Source organism: Cynocephalus volans, chromosome 1 (genome assembly GCF_027409185.1).
Source record: "Cynocephalus volans isolate mCynVol1 chromosome 1, mCynVol1.pri, whole genome shotgun sequence".
Classification (NCBI taxonomy): domain Eukaryota; kingdom Metazoa; phylum Chordata; class Mammalia; order Dermoptera; family Cynocephalidae; genus Cynocephalus; species Cynocephalus volans.
Window position 1 is genome coordinate 246,239,778 of NC_084460.1, and position 23,722 is coordinate 246,263,499.

A 23,722-nucleotide genomic window follows, 5' to 3' on the forward strand; every position below is an offset into this window, starting at 1 on the left:
CAACACAAAGCTTTGCTCTTGCAATTATCTTTTCTCCCTCCCATCAATTCTTTCTCAATTGGATTATCTCCATCAGCATCGGAATCTGTAATATCTTATATTAAACAACAAAATATACACTTAAGATCTGTGCATTTTATTATGCATAAATTAACCTCAGTTTAAAAAAAAAAAAAATTCCCTTGAAGATGTTCTCTATACTCACTCTTTTCCCATTTCCCATTCTCTTTTTAATCCACTCTAATCAGGACTTGCCCTTCCCACTCTTCTGAAACCAATCTTGTCAAGTTCAACCAAAAACTTCCACCTTGCTGAATCCAATGGTCAATTCCAAGTCTTTGTCTTTCAGGACCTCTCAGCTGCATTTGGCATAGATGACCACTTCCTCCTCCTTGAAATGCCTTAGATAAGACTCTTGTTTTCTGAGACACAAGAGCCCCTGTTGGCCTCCTTTGCTAGCTCTCTTTTTTCTTGACCTTTAAATTTAGGATGACCCAGGGTTCAGCTTCTCTGAGGCTCTCTTTTCTTCTAAATCAAAGCTTACTGGGCATGGATGACTTCATGGATGCTTCCCATGACTTTAAATAACATCTGTAGGCTATAATCACCAACTTAATGTCCTCAACCTTGACCCCTCCCCTGAGCCCCAGATACTGATACCCAACTGCCTACTGGCTATCTTCCCTTGGATGACTATCAAATGTCTAAAATTTAACCTGTCTCCAAAGATACTGATTCTCCACCCCACCCCCTCCCCCGCCTCAACTTGCTTCTCTCCCAGTCTTCCCCATCTTCCCCAGTTGCTTAGGCCAAAAGCCTGATTCTTCCCTCCGCAAGCCTTGCTGGCTCAACCTTGTGAACCCGACACCTTCTTGCTGCTTCTACTGCCTCCGTCCTAGTGCCTCCTGTCCTCCACCACTGTTTGTTCCTACTCCTTATTCATCACACAATAGCCAGTCATCTTCTTAACACAAAAATCAGTTCTCTGCTCAAAAACCTCTCCAATGACTTCATATAACATTTAAAATAAGCTTCAAGTTCCTTTCCATGGGCTAAAAAGACATTACATGTTTTAGCCCCTGACACCCTCTCAAAATTTTATTTTCTGTGACTCTCTACCTTGTTCCTTGTACTCCAGCAGCACCAACAGTCTCAATCATGCTCCTGCCTTAGGGTGTTTCGACTGCTATGTCCTTTAACTGAATTGCCCTTTGCTTAAATTACTCCTTCACATCATTTCAAAGTTTCTGACTAAACGTCATCTGTCATCTCGTCAGAGAGGCCATTCCTAAAAGTCATATCTATAATGTTCTCCATTCCCTATCTCTACAACTAGAATGTAAATTCCATATGATAAGGCTCTGCTATATCTCACGAGCCTAGAACAACATGTGACTTACATTATGTGCTCAATTAACATGTATTGAATGAATGTTTAAAACATATTAGATATTATAGATTTGTTGACATTAAATTAAGTAGGTAACAGGTGATTTTGCCCCTCCCGGGAACATTTGACAATGTCTGGAGACAGTTTTGGTTATCAAAACTGAGAGGAAGGGATACTACTGCACTAATAAGTAGAGGCCAGTGATGCTGCTAAATACCCTACAATGCACAGAACAGCCCCTACAACAAAGATTTATCTGGCCCAAAGTGCCAATAGTGCCAAAGTTGAGAAACCCTGCTCTATCCAATGGTGATGATAAAATCTGTCTCACCTACTTGATTTGTTACTGTTTGGACTTAATTAGATAATACAGGTAAGATACTTTTTAAACTACACAGTCATTAAAATGGTTAATGGAGACCGACTGTTTTAAAGTAGAAAATATTACCTGAGACAATCATCATTGTCATGTTCTAAAACAGAAAAGGATTTCATTGTCATATTTATAGTACTTACAAACTTAGTTAATACTCTAAATAAACAGTAATAATTCTTTGAAGAAGTAATAGCAATGATTCTGAGAAAAGTAGTAAACTAAAGATTGAGAGGCACAGGATAGCATTTCTCAGTGAGAACTACCTGCATCAGATCTCCTGGGGTGCTTATTAAAAATATCTAAGATCCATCCCTGACCTACTAAATCAGAGGCTGTAGGGGTGGGCCCTGGAATATTAACAAACACCTCCCATGACTCTTATGCCGCTAAGTTTAAGAACCACTATTGTGGAGCTGATTTTTTCCTCATTTGAATTTGTAAAATATAGGCTCTAGCAACCTGACCAGTGATGTGAATACAACATAATGACTAACATGTCTCAAAAAATTAACGCCTGAAATTAGAGACACTGATATTTCTGACTGAGGTTGTCATAAAGAAATAATCAGATTCTCTAGGCCTTGGGGGTTGGTGGCAGGGGGGGATTTGGCTTATGTATATGGATACATTTAAAATTAATAAAAATGTTTTTCCTAGAAAATAGAATGTACAGAACCTTAGGTGCACAGGCTGCATTTGGTTCATTTATGGCTGTATAGAAAAGATTACTTTATAGCAAAATAAAGAATCAACACCAAAATTTGGGATTTGGATTAAGATGGTCAGTAAGAAATGAGCTCAAATGCTCATATTTAGGATGGAAAGAGTCAGAATTGACACTGTAGTTATGTGTGAACTGGTGGCAATGCACAGGTGGTAAATGATGGGTATTTATACTTTACACCATGAAATAGGATGCCAATCTAGGAGGAAAGAAGCATGGGCAACTCACTTAGACTAAAAAGGTGAATTTACTTAGAATAAATGTTAGGGAGAAATGGGTCCTAATTTGTAATGAAGACCTTTTCTGCTGCTTATCAGGCACTACACGCCAGCCTGGGTTCTCTTTGGAGAGCAGAAGCAGCACTGTGGGACGGTAGGACACTGCCAGAACTCTGGATCGGCTCCTGCACGTTCCCATCATGTGCTTTCCTACCACACACTTACTCCACCCAAAAGATACAACCAGATTTATTATGGAACTAAAATACCCTTAAATTTATAGTCAGCTAGTACTCATACAATCATTTCCACGTATCTTTTTATTTTTTCTGCTGTGTTGTATTAAAAAATCAAATGAACCTCTAATTCACAATCCTTAACAAAGAACAACATATTAATAGGATTTTCATTTATATATATATATATAATCTTAACAAATTTGGGTTTTTAGCTTTATTTCTGCAGTATGCTCTTATGCATAATGTAAAATTTAATACTTGACACTGTGCTTTAATGCAAAATGGTATGTCAAAACTTTTCCCAAATTCTACCCTTGTTAGCTATCAATACTAGAAATTTGTAATTATAATTTCTTAAGACATGTAAATAAATAAATAATACTTTAATAATAAATACTTTAAACTGTTCACTTCTATTTACAAAGAGAAAAGTAAGCTTTTAATAAACTATTAGAACATCTTCAACATCACAGGCCAATACATCCATCCAGCATCAACCAACCTATTCTCAAGGCGACAATGCAGTGCCACCTATTGGTTAAAATAATCCTCTTTTTAAAACTTTTTAGAATTGAAAATTTCTAACCTATTCAAAAGTAAAAAGAATAGTATAATGATACTCCATGTACCATGCAGCCTCAATAATCATCAATTCATGGCTGATTCTGTTTCATTTATACTCCCATTCAATCTGTCTCCACCTCCCAATTTTGAAACAAATCCCAAATATCACACACGATTTAAAGAAATGAAATACATGATAAACCATCAATGTTTCTTTTTTTTGTATGTGTCCTCAAGTATTAAGAGTATATGAATGAAAAAAAAAATGCTGTATCTTAAGCATACCCATGAAATTTAGTAGCTTTCTCTAAGAGAGAGAGAGAGAGAGAGAGAAAATACCAACTTGGTATCAAGATATATGTTTTTACCCTAGTCCAGCTAGTCACTGATCAAAAAATTTAACTTCCCAGTTTATTCATCTATAAAATAAGGTAGTGGTATTGGAATAATCTCTAAGGTCCTTTCTAATTCATAAGTTCTGTATATTGATTCCACATTATAAGTAAGTTTAAACATTTGGAAATGGCCACCCATAAGTAATTTGTTTCTTTAAGCTGATTTTAAAAACCTTATAAATATAATAAAAATACAAAAACAAACATATCAAACACAGGAATCTCTATGTATATCATTTGTAATTTCATCCGTACAATATGCAGTATAAAATGTACTTTTCAATTCCTTTTATGAACTTATATAGACATCATGCATATAATCAAATTTATAACTACAATCACTTCTTCTGGCTTCCTTTAAAAATAAAGTATAGATAAATCCTGTCTTTAGGATCCTCATGTGCCATATATCCTTATTAAAAGGACTTTCGGGATACTTTCATAACTAAATCCTCATAGATGAAGTCTAGAACGTGCTATAGCAAACACTGTTTTCAAGAACTAAATAGGGGAACAAATTTAGAATCTAACTATACTATATAACATGCTACATAACAATCCATGAGTTCAGATAAATCACAGTCCATGTCAAAAAAATCAACAGCATTAAATTATTTTAAAAGTAACAAGAAAATTAAAGATTATAACCTCAGAAAAAGGTTTACAAGTTAAATATAAATTATTAATATAACTTTTTAGCATAAAAGGAAAAAGGTTTATAAGTTAAATGTAAATTATAAATATTTTAGCATAAAAGGAAAAATCCATTATGTTGGCACCTGTGAAACGCATAAAATATATAAAATTTTCAATTATGGGATTTCATTTTTAAGTCTATTACAATTAGGAAAATTGCAAAGACTATCTGAAGAAAACGTACTATCTTCAGATGACACCAAATCTTGTGACACCTCTTTCTTACATATTATCCCCTCAACTAGATTAGAACTCCTTTAGTATGTAGATTATTGCCAATACCGCTGATTGTTAAACCTGACTTGCGGAATATTATAAAGACAGCAATATGAGTAAACTAAACAGAATTGGTATATATTAAAAAGGGAATTAAAATACATCTCTAGTAAAGATGAGATTTACTCATTCAAATGTACTCCCAAGCAAAGCATATTGTTTATTTTTAAATCTTATTTAGTTAAAACATACATTTCCTAATACTATCCAACTTTTAATTACCACTTCAACTGGGGAAGTTGATAGGAAAAGAAAAACACTGCATCCAAGTCATGGTGCCAACAACAACAAAAAAAACACTGCAGAAATATAATGTTCGGATAAACCTTAAATCTCATCTGAGTTCAGAGTTTAATATTATCATTGACCAATTTTTTAAGACAGATAATCTAAGGAGATGGAAATTGATGGATTCAAATTTTATTTTTCCAATTTTGTATAAAATTCCCATAAGAAGTAATATGACCTGAGAGAGAAAAGAGGTTAACCACCTGATGCACAAAACGGATGATCACTTTCCCAATAACGAAAAATTAACTATAACATAGCAGTGATGAAGAACTAACTATAACATAGCAGAAGCTTAATAAATATCAGTTTCTTCCACATAACAAGTTGTTAAATTTTAAATTCCTGAACAATTACTATCTATAATTTGCCTAAAGATCAATTTATTTCCTGATTTCATACCTGCGATTTGTCTGACTATCCCCTTCACAATTACAAAATGAACCCCTAAATGCACAGAGAATGGAAAAACATTCTGCACCCTTTGCACTCACTCTCTGTCAGCTGCGTTTAATGCCGCAATTTCTGGTATCACTCTCAGATTGTTAACTGTACTCTATACTACCAATATAGCAGGGAAGGACCCCCCTCTGAGGACTAAGAACAGAAGTTTCTGTCCCAGGAACTACAGATGAAGGCTCTATTTTTGTACTATCACTTTTTTCTGTACCCGTAGCTTTTAAAATTTCATACAAATTGTGTTTCTATGAAAATATAATTAAACTGTACTGGAGATGAAACCAAAACCAACCTTCTAATGAACATGTACGAAGTGCTCAAAATGTCCTTTATGATATCTAAGCATTAAATATACTGTACTTTATGCCCCTATACTAAAGTTTATAGTAACTTATCACTTAGTACCCCCACGCTACTAAATATGCACATTAATGATGTAACTTGCAGAGGAAAAAGCCTCTCACACTGTGCTGGCTCTCGATCTCTTCGTGCTTCTGCTGTAGGGCCTGGGAAGCCCTAATGGAGTCGCCAATCCCCCACTGGGCTCTTAGTTGTTCTGATCCAGGCCCTTCAAGCCAGTTCACAACCTATAAACAAAAGTTGAGATGAAAATTTAAAATACTCAAAAGCTTTTCAAACTTTCATTCTAATTGGTTTTCCCCTCCCATAGTTCCTCAATTATTTTTAATTTAAGTTCTTTAACTTAACAGGCAGTAAATGTTTCTTTTGGAACTACACAGCCATAATGTGACATTTCTAAAACCTAAATTTGGAAGAATGTACACTCTTGCACCTTAGGCTTTCAGCTATCTGATCATCTGCCAGGCTAAAAGAAATCTGAAAGTGCTTCTATAAAAGAGGATTTAAAATTAAATTATGATGATAAGAGGATCAGAGAACTATAGGATTTAGAGTTGGAAAGGACATCAGAAATGACATCGGTCAAAGTTCTTATCTAACAATTAAGAAAATTGAGTTTCAGAGAGATTAAGTGACTTGCCCAAGGTAACATAATTTATTATTGCAAAACTAGAACTAAAAGCCATGTGTCCTGACTTATAGTCTAATATTCCTCCCAATAAAACTGAATGAATGAATGAACTAATATAAAGTTAAAATACTTTCTCACTTTGAAAATTAAAAACTAATTGTAGAATTATACTACAGTAATGCCCTCTAGGGGTCTTCTTAAGATCAGCTAAACATTCGGACCCACGAGAGGTCCCACTGGCACCAGTCTGCTCAGAAGGATGTAGGGTGGGGACTATACAGCTTGCCAGGACGTAAGTATGGGGTGTCCCTCTTCTGCTGAGTCCGGAAAGCAGGTGTAAGGAGATGAGATTGTTATGGGGCAGATACGGGAGACATTCTAACATCAAAACCTCACACCCCACAAGGCCATGCCCATTGTAAGAGTTACTGAACTCAAGCACACCTAAAGTTAGACCTTCCATCAAACATTAATAATTCTCCCAGTCCAGATCTAGAATAATTTTTACAATAAGCAATATTGAAACCAGGGAACAGACCCCAATTTTCTCTAGCTGTTCCCCTAACCCCAGTCAGCATAGGCACTCATCTGGGGGAAGGAGGAATCAGCAAAAGAAATCTGCTTGAACAAGCAGGACTGGGGGGATTCCGAGAAGTAGCAATAAAATTTGATTAATAATAAGATAAAAGTTGATTAAACATATACTTCCTGAGGCCAAGATTTGATCTGAAGGTCAGGATGTTTATTCTTTAAATGAATGCCTTATGGCTTAAGATAACATCTGTAGCCCCTCTCCTTTAGTTGTCTTTGCAGATAACAAACCACTGCAAGCTCGCTTTGAAGTCTGTATACCTCCAGACTCAAAGGAGCCAAGGAGGACCTTAGACAGAATGCCAGAAATAATTACATGGACCTCAGCACTGACCAATCAGATTTTCACACAACTCCTGGCACCCCTACTTATGATTTTGCTCTATGAATGCTTGTGATTTTAAGTGGTCAAGGAGCACAAGGTCTTTAAGCCTCTTTGGCTGCCATTGTGCTCCTCTGAATGGCCATCTAAATAAATGCTAATCTTTAATACTGCAAACTTTGATGTGAGAGACTTCTTGGTCATTTGGGCAGCAGATGACAGACCTCTCTTGGTTTGGTAATAATATTAACTAGTAACATATTTGAAATTCCAATTTTCATCAGGTTTTCAAGGGAACAGAACCAGATAGTTAAAAAAAGATCAAATTTTCATGCAGAGGGAGAGAGAGAGAATTTTGTTAACTCTTCACCCACAGCCACATATACTCTGAAACTACATAGATACTGTAAAGTAATTTTTAACAGAAAAAGATAATATTACCAAGCTTTATCTGTTACTAAATTAGAATAAAGAATTCAAGAATAGATGTATACCCTAAATCTAAACTTAAGATAGCTCCCAAGGAATGAGTGAGGGTATCTGTCGGCATAATATTTTAGAGCCAATGGACAGACTTACCTTAGAACTTTATAACAGAGCAGTGCAGATGCACAGTGCTGGGAAAATAGAATAGTTTAATCACGTCCCCTCACCTCAGGTCCAGTTGGGTGTGGTGCAGCACATTCTTTGTAAACAAATTGTGTGTATGGGTGGAGTTAGTGTGCATGCACACCAATGTATCTTTTTAGTTTTCTTGCTATTCTGGTGTGTTCGAGAGTTGTGTGGAGTAGTGGCCCTGAACTGCTGGTTGGCAGAGAGCTCACATCTAAAAATAAAGCATGTTTACTTTGCAGGCAGCTGCTCAGTTTTTCTTTGTACTTTGCCGGTAGCAGTTAAGCTTCTCTTTGGACTGCCTAGTTCTCAGACATGTGTGTGTATGTGTGTATGTGTGTGTGCGCATGTGTGCTGAATAAAGACTACTCTTTCTTTACCTACGTCTCTAAGGACCTTTTTTCTGGTTACCTAGCTCGCAGACCTGTGTGTGAAGGGTTTGTTACCCAGTCTGGACAACAGGCTTGAGGGGTCTGTGAGCTCCAGACCCAGCCCTAGTTCTACACACAGTGTGCTTGCTATTGCCACATTATTATTCATTTTAAATCGAATAGCTCACATATCCTTATCTATTATAACTCTAGAAAAGTACCATCCCATAAGGAAAAATCATGTCTATTTCCTTCCATTAATTTGTCACATGCATAAAAGTTTTCAGATACTACTCCAGATTTAGGTGCTACAGCAAATTCTCATAAATAAAAGTAGTTTATATCCTGTGGTTTTCACTTAACATTAAACTATAATACTACTATTACATCTGGGTACAAGGCTAATATCTAGAATATATAAAGAACTCCTACAACTCAACAACAACAAAAGAAAATAATCTGATGTGGCTATAGTTATTACAATTTTAATTTTCAATGGTTTTGCAAACCTCTTTTTTAAGACCAACCCTCCTGCCTGCCTCTCTCTCATCCATCTGTCTAGCCAATCGACCAACCAACCCACACACTATTATTAAGAGCTAAGTAATGTACTACACCTCAAATAACTATTATACTTGCAATTAAGATTCTGATTTTCTATTGTTGGGCATGTAGAATGTTTCCAATTTCCATCAATTCCAAGTAATTTTGTGATGAGCATACCCAGCAGTTATATATAGCATTTTCTGTTAATTTTGTGTTATCTTCCTAGGAAAAGTTTCCGATAGAAATCTTCTTAGATCCAATGATGATGCAATGCTAATATAGCTGTTATTATACATTATAAAATTTGTCTCTAAAACACTTGTTTCTGTCTGAAATACTCTAGTAATAAGAGTTTTAACTGTACAATAACCTCTGCAACATATACACAACTGATTGTTTAAAAAATACTTCTGCTAATCAAAAAACCAGAAATCTCTCCATGTATTTTTTTAAATATTAGTGAGATTGAATACACTGCAAATGTTTGTTTATTAAAGGTGTATGATCTTCTTTTGTAATTTATCTCTTCATGCTCTTTGTCAACTTATGTTCTATTGTCTTAAATATTAATATATTAACTTCTATCTTCTCTTTATAAGGTTTAATGCTAGAGAGCAAAACTCAAAAACAAGTCAAAGTATTATTGTTGAATCACTAGAATAGCCCTAAGTGCTGTAACTTTCTTCTGGCTAAGCTCTGTCTTCAGAGTGCTAAGTTCATCTGGAAAACTCTATTGTCAGGCGCTCTTTAGAATGCAATGGGTTGTTCCTCAACATCTCCACTTTTTCTGCTTTAGTCTTTTATATGAGAAACACATGATCTCTCCTGTTTTCAAAGCTCTCCTGTCCAGGCTTTCCCAAACTGTTCTGGGCTGGTTTATTATCAACACCTCTTTTACAGGTTCCTTCCTAAAGGGCATTTGATAAATGAATGAGTGGAATTTCAGAAATACTGAAGATTCTACCCAAGCCAAATTATCATTCAAGGATGACAGCAAAATGAAGATACTTTCAGATATGAAAGGAATGAAGTTTAGTACACACAAACCTTTTCTGGGAGGAAAGTGACTCAGAGAGTGCTCAGAGAAAGAAAAATAAATCCATGAAGGAAGAAAATTTAAAATACAAGAAATGATACTGGAGAAAGAAACTAACAAAAGGTGTAGTTAGCATATATGAAGATGAAAAAACATGGCTATAAATTTAACAGACCTTTAGAAAGAACTATGAAAAAGAGGCAAAAATATTTTAAAAGATTCCTAATAGCAACAATACATAGGCAACAATAGACAAATGGGACTACATCAAATTTATACACTTCTGTGCAGCAGGAAAACAACCAACAGAGTGAAAAGACAACTTACAGATTCAGGGAGAAAACAGCTATAAGCCATGCATCTGGATAAGAGGTTAATATCTAGAATATATAAAGAACTCCTACAACTCAACAACAACAAAAGAAAATAATTTGGTTTTAAAAAATGGGCAAAGGACTTGAATAGACATTTCTCCAAAGAAGTGTACAAATGGCTGATAAGCACATGAGAAGATGCACAACATCACTAACCATCAGGGAAATGCAAATGGAAACCACAATGAGATATCACTTCATACTGGTTAGGATAGCTACTATCAAAACAAAAAACACCAAAAAATCAAAAAAACCCAAAAGATAAGTGCTGGCAAGGATGTGGAGAAACTGGAACCTTTGTGCACTGCTGTCAGGAATGTAAATGGTGCTGCTACTGAGGAAAACAGTACAGAAGTTCTTCAAACAAGTGATCAGTAATCTCACTTCTGGGGATATTTCCAAAAGAACTGAAAACATGATTTCTAAGAGATATTTACACACTCATGCTCACTGCAGCATTATACACAATAGCCAAGAGGTGGGAACAACCTAATGTCTTTCAACAGATGAATGAATAAAGAAAATGTGGTATATACATATGGGATAGTTAATTTTAGGTGTCAATTTAACTGGATTAGGGAATACTTAGACAAATGACAAAGCATTTCTTCTGGGTGTGTCTGTGAGGGTGTTTCCAGAGGAGATTGGCATATGTGTCGGTGGACTGAGGGGTGAAGATCTGCCCTCAATGTGGGTGGGCGCCATCCAATTGGCTAGGGGCTCTAAAAGAACAAAAAGGGCAACGGGAAGGTGATTCTCTCCTGTGGTCTCCCTCTCTCTCTCTCCTGTGGTCTCCCTCTCTCTCTCTCCTGGAGCTGGGACACTCTCCTTCTCCTGACCTTGGACATGAGAACTCAAGCATTCTTGCCTTTGGACTCAAGTACTTACTCCAGCCATCCGCAGGTCCTCAGACCTTTGGCATCAGACTGAGAGTTATACCATCAGCTTCCCTGGTTCTGAGGCTTTTGCACTTGGACTGAGCCACGCTACTGGCATCCCAGGGTCTCCAGTTTGCAGACAGCCTGTCGTAGGACTTCTTAGACTCTAACTGTATGAGCCAATTTCCCTAGTAAATCCCCTCTCATCTATCTAATCTAATATATCCATCCTATTGGTCCTGTCTCTCTGGAGAACCCTGACTAATACAACAAGCGATGGGAATATTATTCAGCCTTAAAAAGAATATACTGTCATATGCTACAATATGGATGAACTTTGAGGACATTACACTAAGTGAAATAAATCAATCACAAAAAGATAGTGTATGGTGTGATTCTACTTACATGAAGTATCTAAAGTCAAACTCTTAAAAACATAAAATAGAATAGTGGTTGCCAGGGGTAGGGTATGGGGGAGGGAGGTATTACTCAATGGGTACAGAGTTTCAGTTTAGCCAGATGAAAAAGTTGTAAAGATCTGTTGCACAACAATATGCACGCAGATACTGCACTGTACACTTAAATGCTGAAGATGGTAAATTTTATGTTATGTTTTTACCACAATAAAAAAAAAGTTCGAAATGACTATTAAAAAAATATATATATATTTTCTATGAGCTATCTTTGGAGGGGGTGGGGTACTAGGATCTTGTTTATCCCGGATAGCCTGCAAAATGTACTGCCCTTTCACAAAGAGACAGACAAGCAGTTTGGTCTAGAGAAAGCAATAAGCATGAGTCTGGATTCCTAATTCTGGTTCTGCTCCTACTAGTGGGTCTGAATTCTGACTCTGCTACTACTAGTTGAAAGACTTTTTAGTTCCTCATCTTTAAAATGGTGTTAATGACACCTCCCATACAGGGCTGTGGTCGGGATTATACTCGTCACTGTATGTGAGACACTCAACACAGTAAATGATACTTACAATGGTTAGCATCTTTGCTTTTCATATTTTTTCTGTAGCCTAGCTCCATTCTGTCCACACACTCTTTATGTTTGTCTCACATCTGAGTTTTATGATAAGATCCCCGTGTTTCCTAAGGAAGTCCCTGAATTAACTGTTGTATCCAGCAATTTAAAAAAATGGAAATAAAAAGAATAATTTTTAAGAAAACTTAGGTAAACATTCTAAAACCATTTTTTATTTCCTTTTTGGGAATCGACTGCTTCTCATTTATTATTATGTGTTATATGGATATAGAAACACTGACATAAAATGACTTTAAAGTATTTTAAATAATTAATGTAATAAATGATTTCACTAGAAATATCTAAATTCTAATTTTTAGAGTGGAATAAAAGCATCTCAAAAAACTTTTGACTAATTATATGTTATTTATATTGTTTTTAGAAACTTAAGACACCACCATTCAAACATTTAGACTTTGATTTTAGAATATTCTAGAAACAAAAGAAGCAGGTTAATATAAATCATGACTAAGTGGGGGAAAACAATTCATTAGCATGGAACTTTCAAAGAGCCATAAATTTGAAAATAAATTTTAAACAAAGCAAAGACATCTCTTTGCCACAAAAAAAGTTACATAGTCTAGTACACATATAGCTCTAATGTATGCTGAAGGTAATTTCCCTTAGTATGCAACATCAGTAATGGAGACACAGTAAATGTATGACTACTTCTAATAAAAATGATGCAAATTGATCTTGATGCCCCAGTAAACAAATCTATTAAAATGCACTGATGATGGCAGTTTGCCAAACTAGGTTATAAAACTTAATTTCAATCAGGACATCTTGCTCAGTCAATATGAATATTAACTTATTACAAAAATAGTTCTATGCCCAATCCATATCAACATGACTCCTCAAAAGGTTATATTTATATGCAAAGCATAAACTTGGAGATGTGCTCTTTTTAAAATCTACCATGACAAATATTTGCACAGGCCCAAAATGCTTGTGACTATCCACACCCTTCTTTCATGGCCAGTCTGATTTCTAAAGACTGCATGAGAGAATATCTGGAAGTATGCAAGGTCAAATCAGGCAGAAGGACAAGCATCTGACCTGTAGAGAGCATGAGGAACTGAGAACATAGCCTCCAGCTGTATACTTATGCAACTCAGAGTGTATCGTACCTAGCGTCTAAGGTTCCTCTCTACAAGAGAAGAAAAGCACACAGGTGATTTTAGAAATAACATTTGCAGTGTTGGCAGTAATTACCGCCACAATAAATAATGAGAATAACAATAGCATATATTCAGTGAAGTGGCAGTGTCTCCTACCCAGAAGCAAGTGAAATCTAATTTTTAACTGTTACGGCAGCAGCAGCATGGGAACCTTTGTACACCACATGAAGTCTGGTGCTACCAACTTAAACTGTGGGGAATAAGTGACTGATAGCTATCATGGTTATAACTTATCATATAGATTATCTATCAGAGCTATTGATTCCTCTTGCATTATGTTTTCAGGGTTGAGTCAGTAGAAAAAGAAATCTGGAACAATTCAATTTTCACTGATTTAACACAAGCAGAGATATTTAACTTTGTGATTATCTTTACATAAACAACAAAAAAAGTGACATTTTCTTCAAATTTGCAAAATTGGAGACAGTATAGTTCAAGCTTTGTGCAATCAACATATGATCCATGTTACTACACAGTTAAATTTAATTAATCATTTTGGCAAGAGAATAGATCTTTCCTTAAAATGTGACCTGTGAAAAACAGTTGCAGGAAACATGATATGGGTAATATTAATGTTATAACCAATTCACTTGGAAATAACTCTCATAAAGAAAATTGAATTGTAATGAAGTTTACCTGTTTTTAGCAATGATTTTGTTGCCATCATCATTATAAAAATCATCATCATCATCTCCCTTCTCCAGTTTCTTCCTTATCCCATTGAACTGGTCCATCATTTTAAAACACATTTGCCAATACATTAACTCCTTTACCCCTCTGTCTTTTTTCATACCCATTTACCCCATTTAGCAAAGCACAACCCATGTTCTCTGTGCCTGTACCTCAACAACCAGCCACTAATTGTCAGGGTCTCACAAAAGGCCAGAAAGATTCCACCATAAATTTAAGACTGAAAAATACAACTACATTTCCCAGAAAGAAAATTTTGAATCACCTCCTTTCAAACCCATGTATCCTCTTCAACCACCAAGCAGATGGCCTTTTTCTCTCACTTTACAGAAAAACACATCACACAGGAACTCCTTCATCTTCCTGATGCCCAATTTACAAACGAAGGCATCTCCGTATTCATTCTAGCATGCTTCCTCCTGTTACAATGGAGGAGTTACCTCCCTTCCATTCTAAAACTAATTCCTTTGATTGTGCTTTGGATTCCATTTACTTCCACCTTGTCAGGAACCTGATAGCATTAATTATTCCTTCTCTCTCCTATCTTCAACCAGTCCCTCCAAACAGATACTTCCCATTAGCCTTTAAACCTCCTCAGTTTCTCATATTGCAGAAAAACAAAATAAAACAAAACAACTATACTTATCCCCTGTATGGGATGAATTGTGTCCCCTTCTCCTAAATGCACATGTTGAAGTCCACCCCCAGTACTTCAGAATGTAACCATATTTATTTAGAGATAAGGTCTTTAAAAAGAGGTAATTAAATTAAAATGAGGTCATTAGGGTGGGCCCTAATACCACGTGACTGGTGTCCTTATAAGGAGAGGAAATTCAGACACAGACAGTACAGAGGGAAGCCAATGTGAAGTCAGGGGTAAGATAGCTATTGGCAAGTCAGGGAGGGAGGCCTGGAACACAGCTTCCCTCGCAGCCCTCAGAAGGAACAATCCTGCTGACACCCTGATGTCAGATTTTTAGCCTACAGAACTGTGAGAAAATAAAATAAATTTTTATTGCTAAGCATCTGATCTGTTTGTTATAGCAGCCCTAGCAATCTAATACAATTCCTTTCCACCACTTACAGCCATTATTCTGTTTCTTGTCTTTCCTTCAGAGACAAAATACTCCACCTGTTGTCTATACACACCTCCCTCTCATGCCTGAATTCACACCAATGTGGCTCCTGGCCCTGCCACTCCATACTTTCATCTTCTGTGTTCTAATGGCCAATTTAAGTCCTTTCATTCAATCTTTCAGCAGCATTTGACAGAGGTCCCAACTCCTTCCCTGACATGCTTTCTTCCCTTGGTTTCGGTGACACGGAACTCTTGAGACTTTTTCCCCTTATTTCTGACTAGTCCTTCCCTGCTTTCTTTTCAGGTGTATGCTCCTCTACCTTGTCATTAAATGTTGGGAGTTTCTTAAGCTCAGTTAAAAAGCCCTCTTCTTACCTATTCTCAACCTTTTCTTTGGGCAATTCTCACCAACATCAATGCTGTTAATTATCATTCACACCCAGATGACAAACAAATATGTCTCAAGCCCAGATGTCCCTGATTTCTGGACAGCCCTTCTACATCTTCTTTTAGATGTCACAAAGTGACCTCAAATTTAACATGTCTGAAACCAAACTGATGATTCTCCAGATCCTTTTCTATCCATACTCAGACCCAAATCTCATCCAGCATTCCCCACGTGGATAACACCATCATCTTGCAACCCAAGACACCAAATTGTACAAGACAGAACCATGATTCATACCTAATACCTTCTTACTTATCTTAACCCCTACTCCTGTCACTCTCCTTCTTGGCCCAGTTGCAATTTTATAGCTATTTGTGTGATCATGTAATTATGCACCATGAAGCTGGGAACTGTCTATTTTCTCACCATTATATTCCTGAGCCTAGCATAATGTCACACTATTGAAGACATTTGGTTTTTGAATGAGTGAACAACAATTAGACATTATTAACAGGGAACTCATTATGTGCCAGGAACTAAACATTTTATAAAAATTATCTTCTTTAGGGCAGGCCCCGTGGGAGAGTGTGGCGCTGGTAGCGCTGAGGCCGTGGGTTTGGATCCTATATAGGGATGTCCAGTGTGCTCACTGGCTGAGCGTGGTGCAGACCACACCATGCCAAGGGTTGCAATCCCCTTACCGGTCAAAAAAAAAAAAAATCTTCTTTAATCCTTGTAACAATCTTATTAAGTAGGTATTATTATAATTGTTGTTGTTGTTATTATTATCCTCTCTTTACTGAGGAGAAAACTAGGACATGGAAAGGAACTAGGACTTTCTTCCCAAGGTCAAGGGGCTTGGAAGTGGTAGAAGAGGGGGGACCCAGATTATGTGAGTTCAGAATCTGAGTTTCATACTACTATAATATTCCATCTTTGTGTTTTTCAAAGATAATATCAAGCTAATTGGCTAAAGCTTATCTAGCTTTGTTAATACAAACTATTTTAACTTACAAATAGAGTACAAAGAAAAAGTCACGTATAATTAGTGTATGCTCAGAAATCTCTAGTTGATATTGGTTATCATGGAATAAAGCCTAAATCCTTTTGCATGGGATTCAGTATCTTCCATGAGCCAACTCCTTCCTTCCCTTCAAGTCTTTTTTACCATGACATCAAGGGTCATGAACTAGACCAATTCTGCAGGCCAATTCTAGTCTACAACCTGTTTGTATAAATAAAGTTTTATTGGAGAACTTCACACACATTTGTTTTCATAATGTCAAAATCAACAATGGTCTGCTCTTGCACTTCAAAGGCAGAGTTAAGTAGCCATAGTTGCAATAAAGACTGTATGGTCCACAAACCTAAATACTTGGCTTTTCACACAAAGTTTACCGGCAACTGAACTAGATCCCTAGAGTAGAGTAGTTCAATAGAAATAAATATAATAGCTACCATTAATTGAGTGCTAGGTTTTTTCCAAACTTTCAAAAAAAGTATTTAAAAAAAAAAAGCCTTTCAAAAGAAGTATTGTTATCCTTGATTCAATTAACAAAAGAAGGAAGATAGAGAAAGAAAGAAAGAAAGAAAGAAAGAAAGAAAGAAAGAAAAGAAAGAAAAGAAAGAAAGAAAGAAAGAAAAGAAAGAAAGAAAGAAAAGAAAGAAAGAAGAAAGAAAGAAAGAAAGAAAGAAAGAAAGAAAGAAAGAAAGAAAGAAAGAAAGAAAGAAAGAAAGAAAGAAAGAAAGAAAGAAAGAAAAAGAACAAGAAAAAGAAAGAAAGAAGACAGAACAAGCAAGGCTCAGGGATGTGAAGTAAATGTGACGAAGATCACACAGCAGTGGAGGAAGTGGGATCAAGACCTGCTCTTTGATGATGCTGCTCTATGACTCAAAAATGTCATAAACGTCCCACTGTGCCTACTTCTTCCCCTTTCCTTCAACACAGCTTGGGATTTCATGCTGCCACTGTTTATGCAAGCTATTCTTTATCCTCCACAAAATGCCAGTTCTCCTTTAAAACCTGTCACTGCTTTGTGAAATCTTACACATTCTTGGAGGACAAGCTCAAATGCTATTTCCCCCACTAAGTCTTCCCATATAACCCACATCATCCTTCTTATAAATGCCCATAGCACTTCAGTTATGTCCTCGTGACACTTAATGCTTTCTCCCCTTAAACTTATTGATAGCAAAAACCAAATCGACCTTTAAATGCTATAAAAAACCTAGCACAATGCCTTCCACATTATAAACATTTAATAAATATTCATCTATTGAATAAATAAATCTAGATAAAAATGTTGGGATATTTCTAAATTGTATTTTTTAAATAAAATATTTAAAGATTTATTTTCTTAATTATTCACGAGATAAAAAACCAGAGTGTAATCTAAATAATAGAAATGTCTTCTTTTAGTATTTTTATAAATTTGATTTAGAAAATTGACAGAAATCCATTTTTAAAAAACCAAAAATTCATAAGAATTAAATATATGTAATATTTTCTATCAGTATTGTAAAATAATAAATTTAATATCAGAATTACTTGTATCACATATATTATTTTGCTAGGATAGAAAAACTCTTCTGATAATGCCCAAATTAACGAAATAACTAAAGAGTTATTGGAAATTAAGTATAAATCAAATATCAACAATCCAATGTTATTTATTGCAAGAATACATTGAGACAACTGATAAAGTTTCCAACAACTAGGTATTTTTAAAGTTCATTCTGTTAGAGTGAGCTGAAGGCTCGATGTCATCACTGTAGAAATAATACAATTTTAATGCAAATACTAGTTGTAAAAAGGTACATGATTAAAAATAGTTTGCCTAAGGCTCTCTAAACAGTACAGATAAGAGTTAGTAAAAAGTCAGTCATGCAGTAGAAATTATCAGGAAAAAAACATTCAGAATTTTAAAAAGGTAAAATATACTCAAATCAGACACCTACCTGCATTACCTTCTGCTGAATCTCTTCTAACTGTGTGCGCTTACTACGTTGCCTACAAACTTCCTGGTAACGGGTATATTGTTCTCGGAGAGAATCTAATAATTTCATAACCTGTGGCTGTGCAAGCAGTTCATCATCCATAGGTGACCATGAGACCCCTCCATCTGAGCCATTAAATCGACGCTGCTGTAATTCGGATAACAATTCATGCCCTTTACAAATGAAAGATACTTGTAATTAATATCCATAAAGAAACGATTTTACTTCTCAATCCTAGTCCCTTGTTTTTAAAACCTGTCTACCTACCTTACCTACCTACCAGCTCATAAGCACTGAAATGCAATTTAAAAGTTTACATATCACAATAAATAGAAATACTGCATATATACATACATGCACATATATACTATATATACACTACATGTACTAGATAGTACATTAAAATGCCATATCATATATCATAAATGTATCATATATCAGAAATATACATACCATATATAAGCTATACTACATAGTAAATATATTATATATATGGTGTATATATATTTTCTATCTATCTGTCTATCTATCTATGTTATTGGTGAAATCATTACTCAGCAAATCAATCTGCTTTCTATGTAGAGAAAAATTAGACTCTGGGATTTCTGTCGGATGGTACTAATTCAAGCAATATGTTATAGGATTTCAGTATTAATCCATATTCTCAATCATAGCACTTAAAGGAATAGTTGACAGTGTAACAAACATGATTAAAGGGGAAAGTTTTTATTACTAGTATAAAATGATATTTAAATAATCTTTATTTACAGGAATCTCAGCAACATAACTATGAATCATGAAGGGCTATACAAGTGTAAAAACTACATTGAATGTGATTCAATTACAGCAAATGCATATAAAGTCCAATCATACATGAGAAATTAAAATTGTAGAACGTGCAACATCTAATGCTATAGGTATATAACAGTTTTAAGAGTAAATAAATTAAAAATTATTTTTTCAAGATAAAGCTACTTTAATTATGATTTAGATGCTAAAACAATATACACATATTTAAACAATATACACATATTTAAAAATATCTTAACTTACAATAGCTTTCTGTATATAGAAACAGAACTTTTATTATGGTTTGAAGGTATTTCCAATTTTTAAAAAATATCCAAGATTGTTCTAAACCTCTCCATTTTATACTCTCTTTCAATCCCTACTTTAAGAGTTAATAGCATATAAAATAGGACTTAGTGGCTGACATACATTTTAAAATACAAATTTTAAAAGCTTCTTAATTCAACGCTTAAAAATAAGAAGCTTTCAAAATGTTAAATATATACATGGAATTAAATTTTAAATCTAGAGCAGTATTTTTACTGACAGTCTACTATACCTTCTAAATACATAATTTAGAGATTAGAAGTATTCCTTTGTTCTCAATGGAAATAAGATGTATATCATACTAGAAAAACTTAGGACACCTGAATCAATACAACAAAAATATTCAGAATTTCTTTCTTTATTCTTCATTATATTTTCTAACTGGAAAAACAAAATAAAAACAAAACACCTGTTTTAAAGATTTGTGCAACTTTTTTTATTCATAAAAGCTATTAATATCAGAATATATTACTTTTTCTACTTTGACAATTGTCACCCTTAATGTTTTCCTCGTGGATACCATTTTCATTAGAGAAGAAGAACAACATAATGATTTCAAAGAACATACTTGGAAACCAAACAGCCTGGTTTAACTCCCAACTCTAGCATTTACTAGCTATATAACCTGTATAAGTTACTTAACCTTTTTATGCTTCACTTTCCCTATCTTAAAATTGGGATGATAATGGTACCTGTTTCACAGGATTATGGTGAAGAAGAAATTAGTTAATACAGAAAGTACTTAGAAAAGTGTGTGTAAAACAGTAGAATTAGAATTATGAGCTGTTACTAGAAAAAAAATTATTAGAAACAAAATTAAGGTATTTCCACTAAAAAAAATTCCAATTTGTTCTCCTAGAATTTGTGAATCTGGGCTGCAAGATACATATCAGGCAGCACTGAGTCTATGTGTGAGGCCAATGCAAGGTGCTAAGGGTTTTTACATAGATTACTACTATAAAACGGTATAGCTAGTGGCTTTGCATTTAGACCTGTTATGAGCTATAGTGATACTGCATAATGGTTATTTGGTCAAATAACTATTTATTTTATATCTCTAAGCCTTGGCTTCCTCCAGTACAAAATAGAGAAAATAATACTAAATATCTCAAAGGGTTGTTAGAAGAATGAAATATGAAAATACATAAAAATACAATGCCTGGCACATAATGAGTATTCAATAATTCTCATAACAACTCAACTAAACAGAAATTTTTACCTTCATTTTACAGATAAGGAAATAAACCCAAGTATTTCAAGGGAGAAATAATCTATCATTATTAAAATTTTAAAAATAGTATAAAGTATATTAATACACTGTTCAGTTAAACCAAAAAGCAGTTTGAAAATTTCCCTTTGAGTTCCTACCACAAGTACCACATTAATGCTGAATCAATGTTTATTTAATAAACCAATTAATCCAATTGGTTTAATGGATTATTATCACTAATAAACATGTTTTTTCATATTACCTGTCTGAAGAACTGTTTCAGGATCAACAGATGGAAGAAATTTTAAATCCACAGACCTGGCAAGCACCAAAAGAATAATTTTTAAAAGCTATATTTTTATCCATACAACCTCCTCTATATATACATATCAAAACAAGGGCACCCAAGTATGAAAATCAAAAGCACAATATCCATCATGCTGATTTATCTTAAGCATAAGGAAGCCCATTACAGAAAATTAAATACTAGTAGCCAGAGAATTACCAATGTGATAAATCATAAAACATATTACTTAGAAAAATAGTTTATTGTTACTTATTACAGTACTATTTTGAATATATTGAAGGATTCCATTTTAGTATTTATCCACTGAATATTTGTTTCAAAATAAAATTTGAAACTATATAGTAACCCAGAAATGTAACATTACAAATCCATGTAGCCATCCTTTAATCAAAAGTTTATTTACCTACAGCTACCTTTGAGAACTGCAAATATTCTCTCTGATATTCCAGGTTTGTTTGTGTGTACGTGTATGTGTGTCCTAGTGGTTGTTTCTTCTGCTGTTGGATTTCTGCTTTTATTTTCTTAAATTCATATGGGAAAGAGAAGATGAAGGAAAGATAGGGGATATGGCAAATCAAAGCCAAGGAACACGATCTTGTGCTAAATACTTCTTGTCAACTGATCTAGGCCCTTACCTCTTGTGTAGCCTAGATGCCTCCTGAGGATTGACATAAAAAAAGTTGATGAAGATATGCAAGAGGAGGGACTTTATTATCTTGGGTTTAAAAGAAACTAAACTCAACTTAGTTCTTTGAGGAAGAATACAAGATTTTATTTGATACTTCTCGTAGTTATGCAAATCAGCATTTTCCAAAATGTTTCCATAAACACTGAACAAGATATTGTTAGGTGAAGAAAAAGGGGTCCCATTGCCATATAAGTATGGGAAGTTCTAAGGAAGCAATTAAACAGGTTTCTTTGCTGCAGTGCTTCTTCAGAACCTGTAATGTTCAAAGTCATTCTCAGAGAGGGACATACTCTTTAAGCTTTAAACTCTTTGACCATGGACTCTTTCTGTACAGGCATCCTCTTAGGATGACTTTCCTGAGGAGTATAACCAAGGAACGTCAAACTTACTCTGGTGGACTAATCAGAAAGCAAAAAGGTTTGGGTAATTTTTATCAAGTAACTCGCATGATATTTTCAATTCCTAAACAACAGCATACGTGTGGTGTTGCTATCTACACACGCACACAATCACATATTTATATATATATGTGCAACTTAAAAATTTTACATTTTTATCAGCACCTTGTTCTCCCAAGTCAGCTAACCAGCCAGCCCCCAAATTTTACATTTTTATATGGCATCTATAGTGTAATAATGCTCCTTACTGTTTATGGTAACTTTAACTAGATTTACATTCAAACCATTTATTTTCAGATTTTGATTTTTTTTAAATCAAAATATGGTTTAAAACTATGATTTTACATGTCTCTTTATCTCAGTTAATTGATAGGTGAATATATTTGAATTCATGGAATAACAAGACACATTTTTTCAAGATCCTACTGTATTTTCAAGGTCAGATTCAAAGGAGATAGGTAAGAATCACTGCTGATTGTTTCAAATTTCCTAATGAAAAATTACTGTTCTGGTGACCAGTAATAATCAAGAATTAATGGGCTTCCTAAAGTGCTTTTTACCTGGGGAGAAGGACTTGAACTACCAACAGAAAAATGAAAATTGACAAGGTTAAAAAGTTCAAAAGAAATTTGTTAAAATGATAAATCTAGGTAGTTATATATACATAATACAACTCAACTATTACTTCATCCAGTGTCATAAAACACTAAATTTCCCAAGTTGAATTCACAAATATCACATATTTTACAATGACAGCTTGTAGAGGAAGTTCTACAAGCTAGGCATTTAAGTGCTAATGAATTTAAATAAGATTATAATCATTTATATTTCAAGCTGGAACCTTTTTCATATTCTTTACCAGTAAAGAGTAAAATTCTAAAAAGGTGGAAAATTGTTTCATTCTGAAAATATGTTCTTGGAATCGAACACTTTACAGTGTCAGAAAAAGGTAAATACATTACTATTCATTTAAAAAAAGGCTTTTGTAAAGAAACTTTGATTCAAATCAATACATTTTATATGTAAAGCAAATTCTCATGAATACTATAAGTCAATTTTGATTGAATGGAGATTTGTTTACTGTGGTTCTTTTAGCTTGCATTAACCACAGAGGTATCAGATTAATCATAGCTTTGCAAGGATATAATTGTATGCCACTAGCCACCTACCTTTCATTCTCTTGCTGATTTCCTTTATCACTTCCATTGTTAATCAAGGCAAGTTCATCTAATAATGATGTAGATTCCTTTGTAAACTTTTCAAAAACCTACAATATAAGATTTTATTAACATAC

General features: G+C 34.6%; 1 protein-coding gene across 1 annotated transcript in view; it reads right to left on the reverse strand.

Moving 5' to 3' along the window:
- SESTD1 (SEC14 and spectrin domain containing 1) overlaps positions 1–23,722 on the reverse strand; it is an 86,519-nt gene that overhangs the window by 14,058 nt on the left and 48,739 nt on the right. Inside the window, exons 6-9 of the mRNA XM_063111103.1 lie at positions 23,598–23,695; positions 21,298–21,353; positions 18,671–18,882; positions 6,090–6,212 (exon numbers count right to left, since the gene is read on the reverse strand). Coding sequence (XP_062967173.1) covers positions 6,090–6,212; positions 18,671–18,882; positions 21,298–21,353; positions 23,598–23,695 — 489 coding nt within the window. The remainder of the gene's footprint in view (positions 1–6,089; positions 6,213–18,670; positions 18,883–21,297; positions 21,354–23,597; positions 23,696–23,722) is intronic.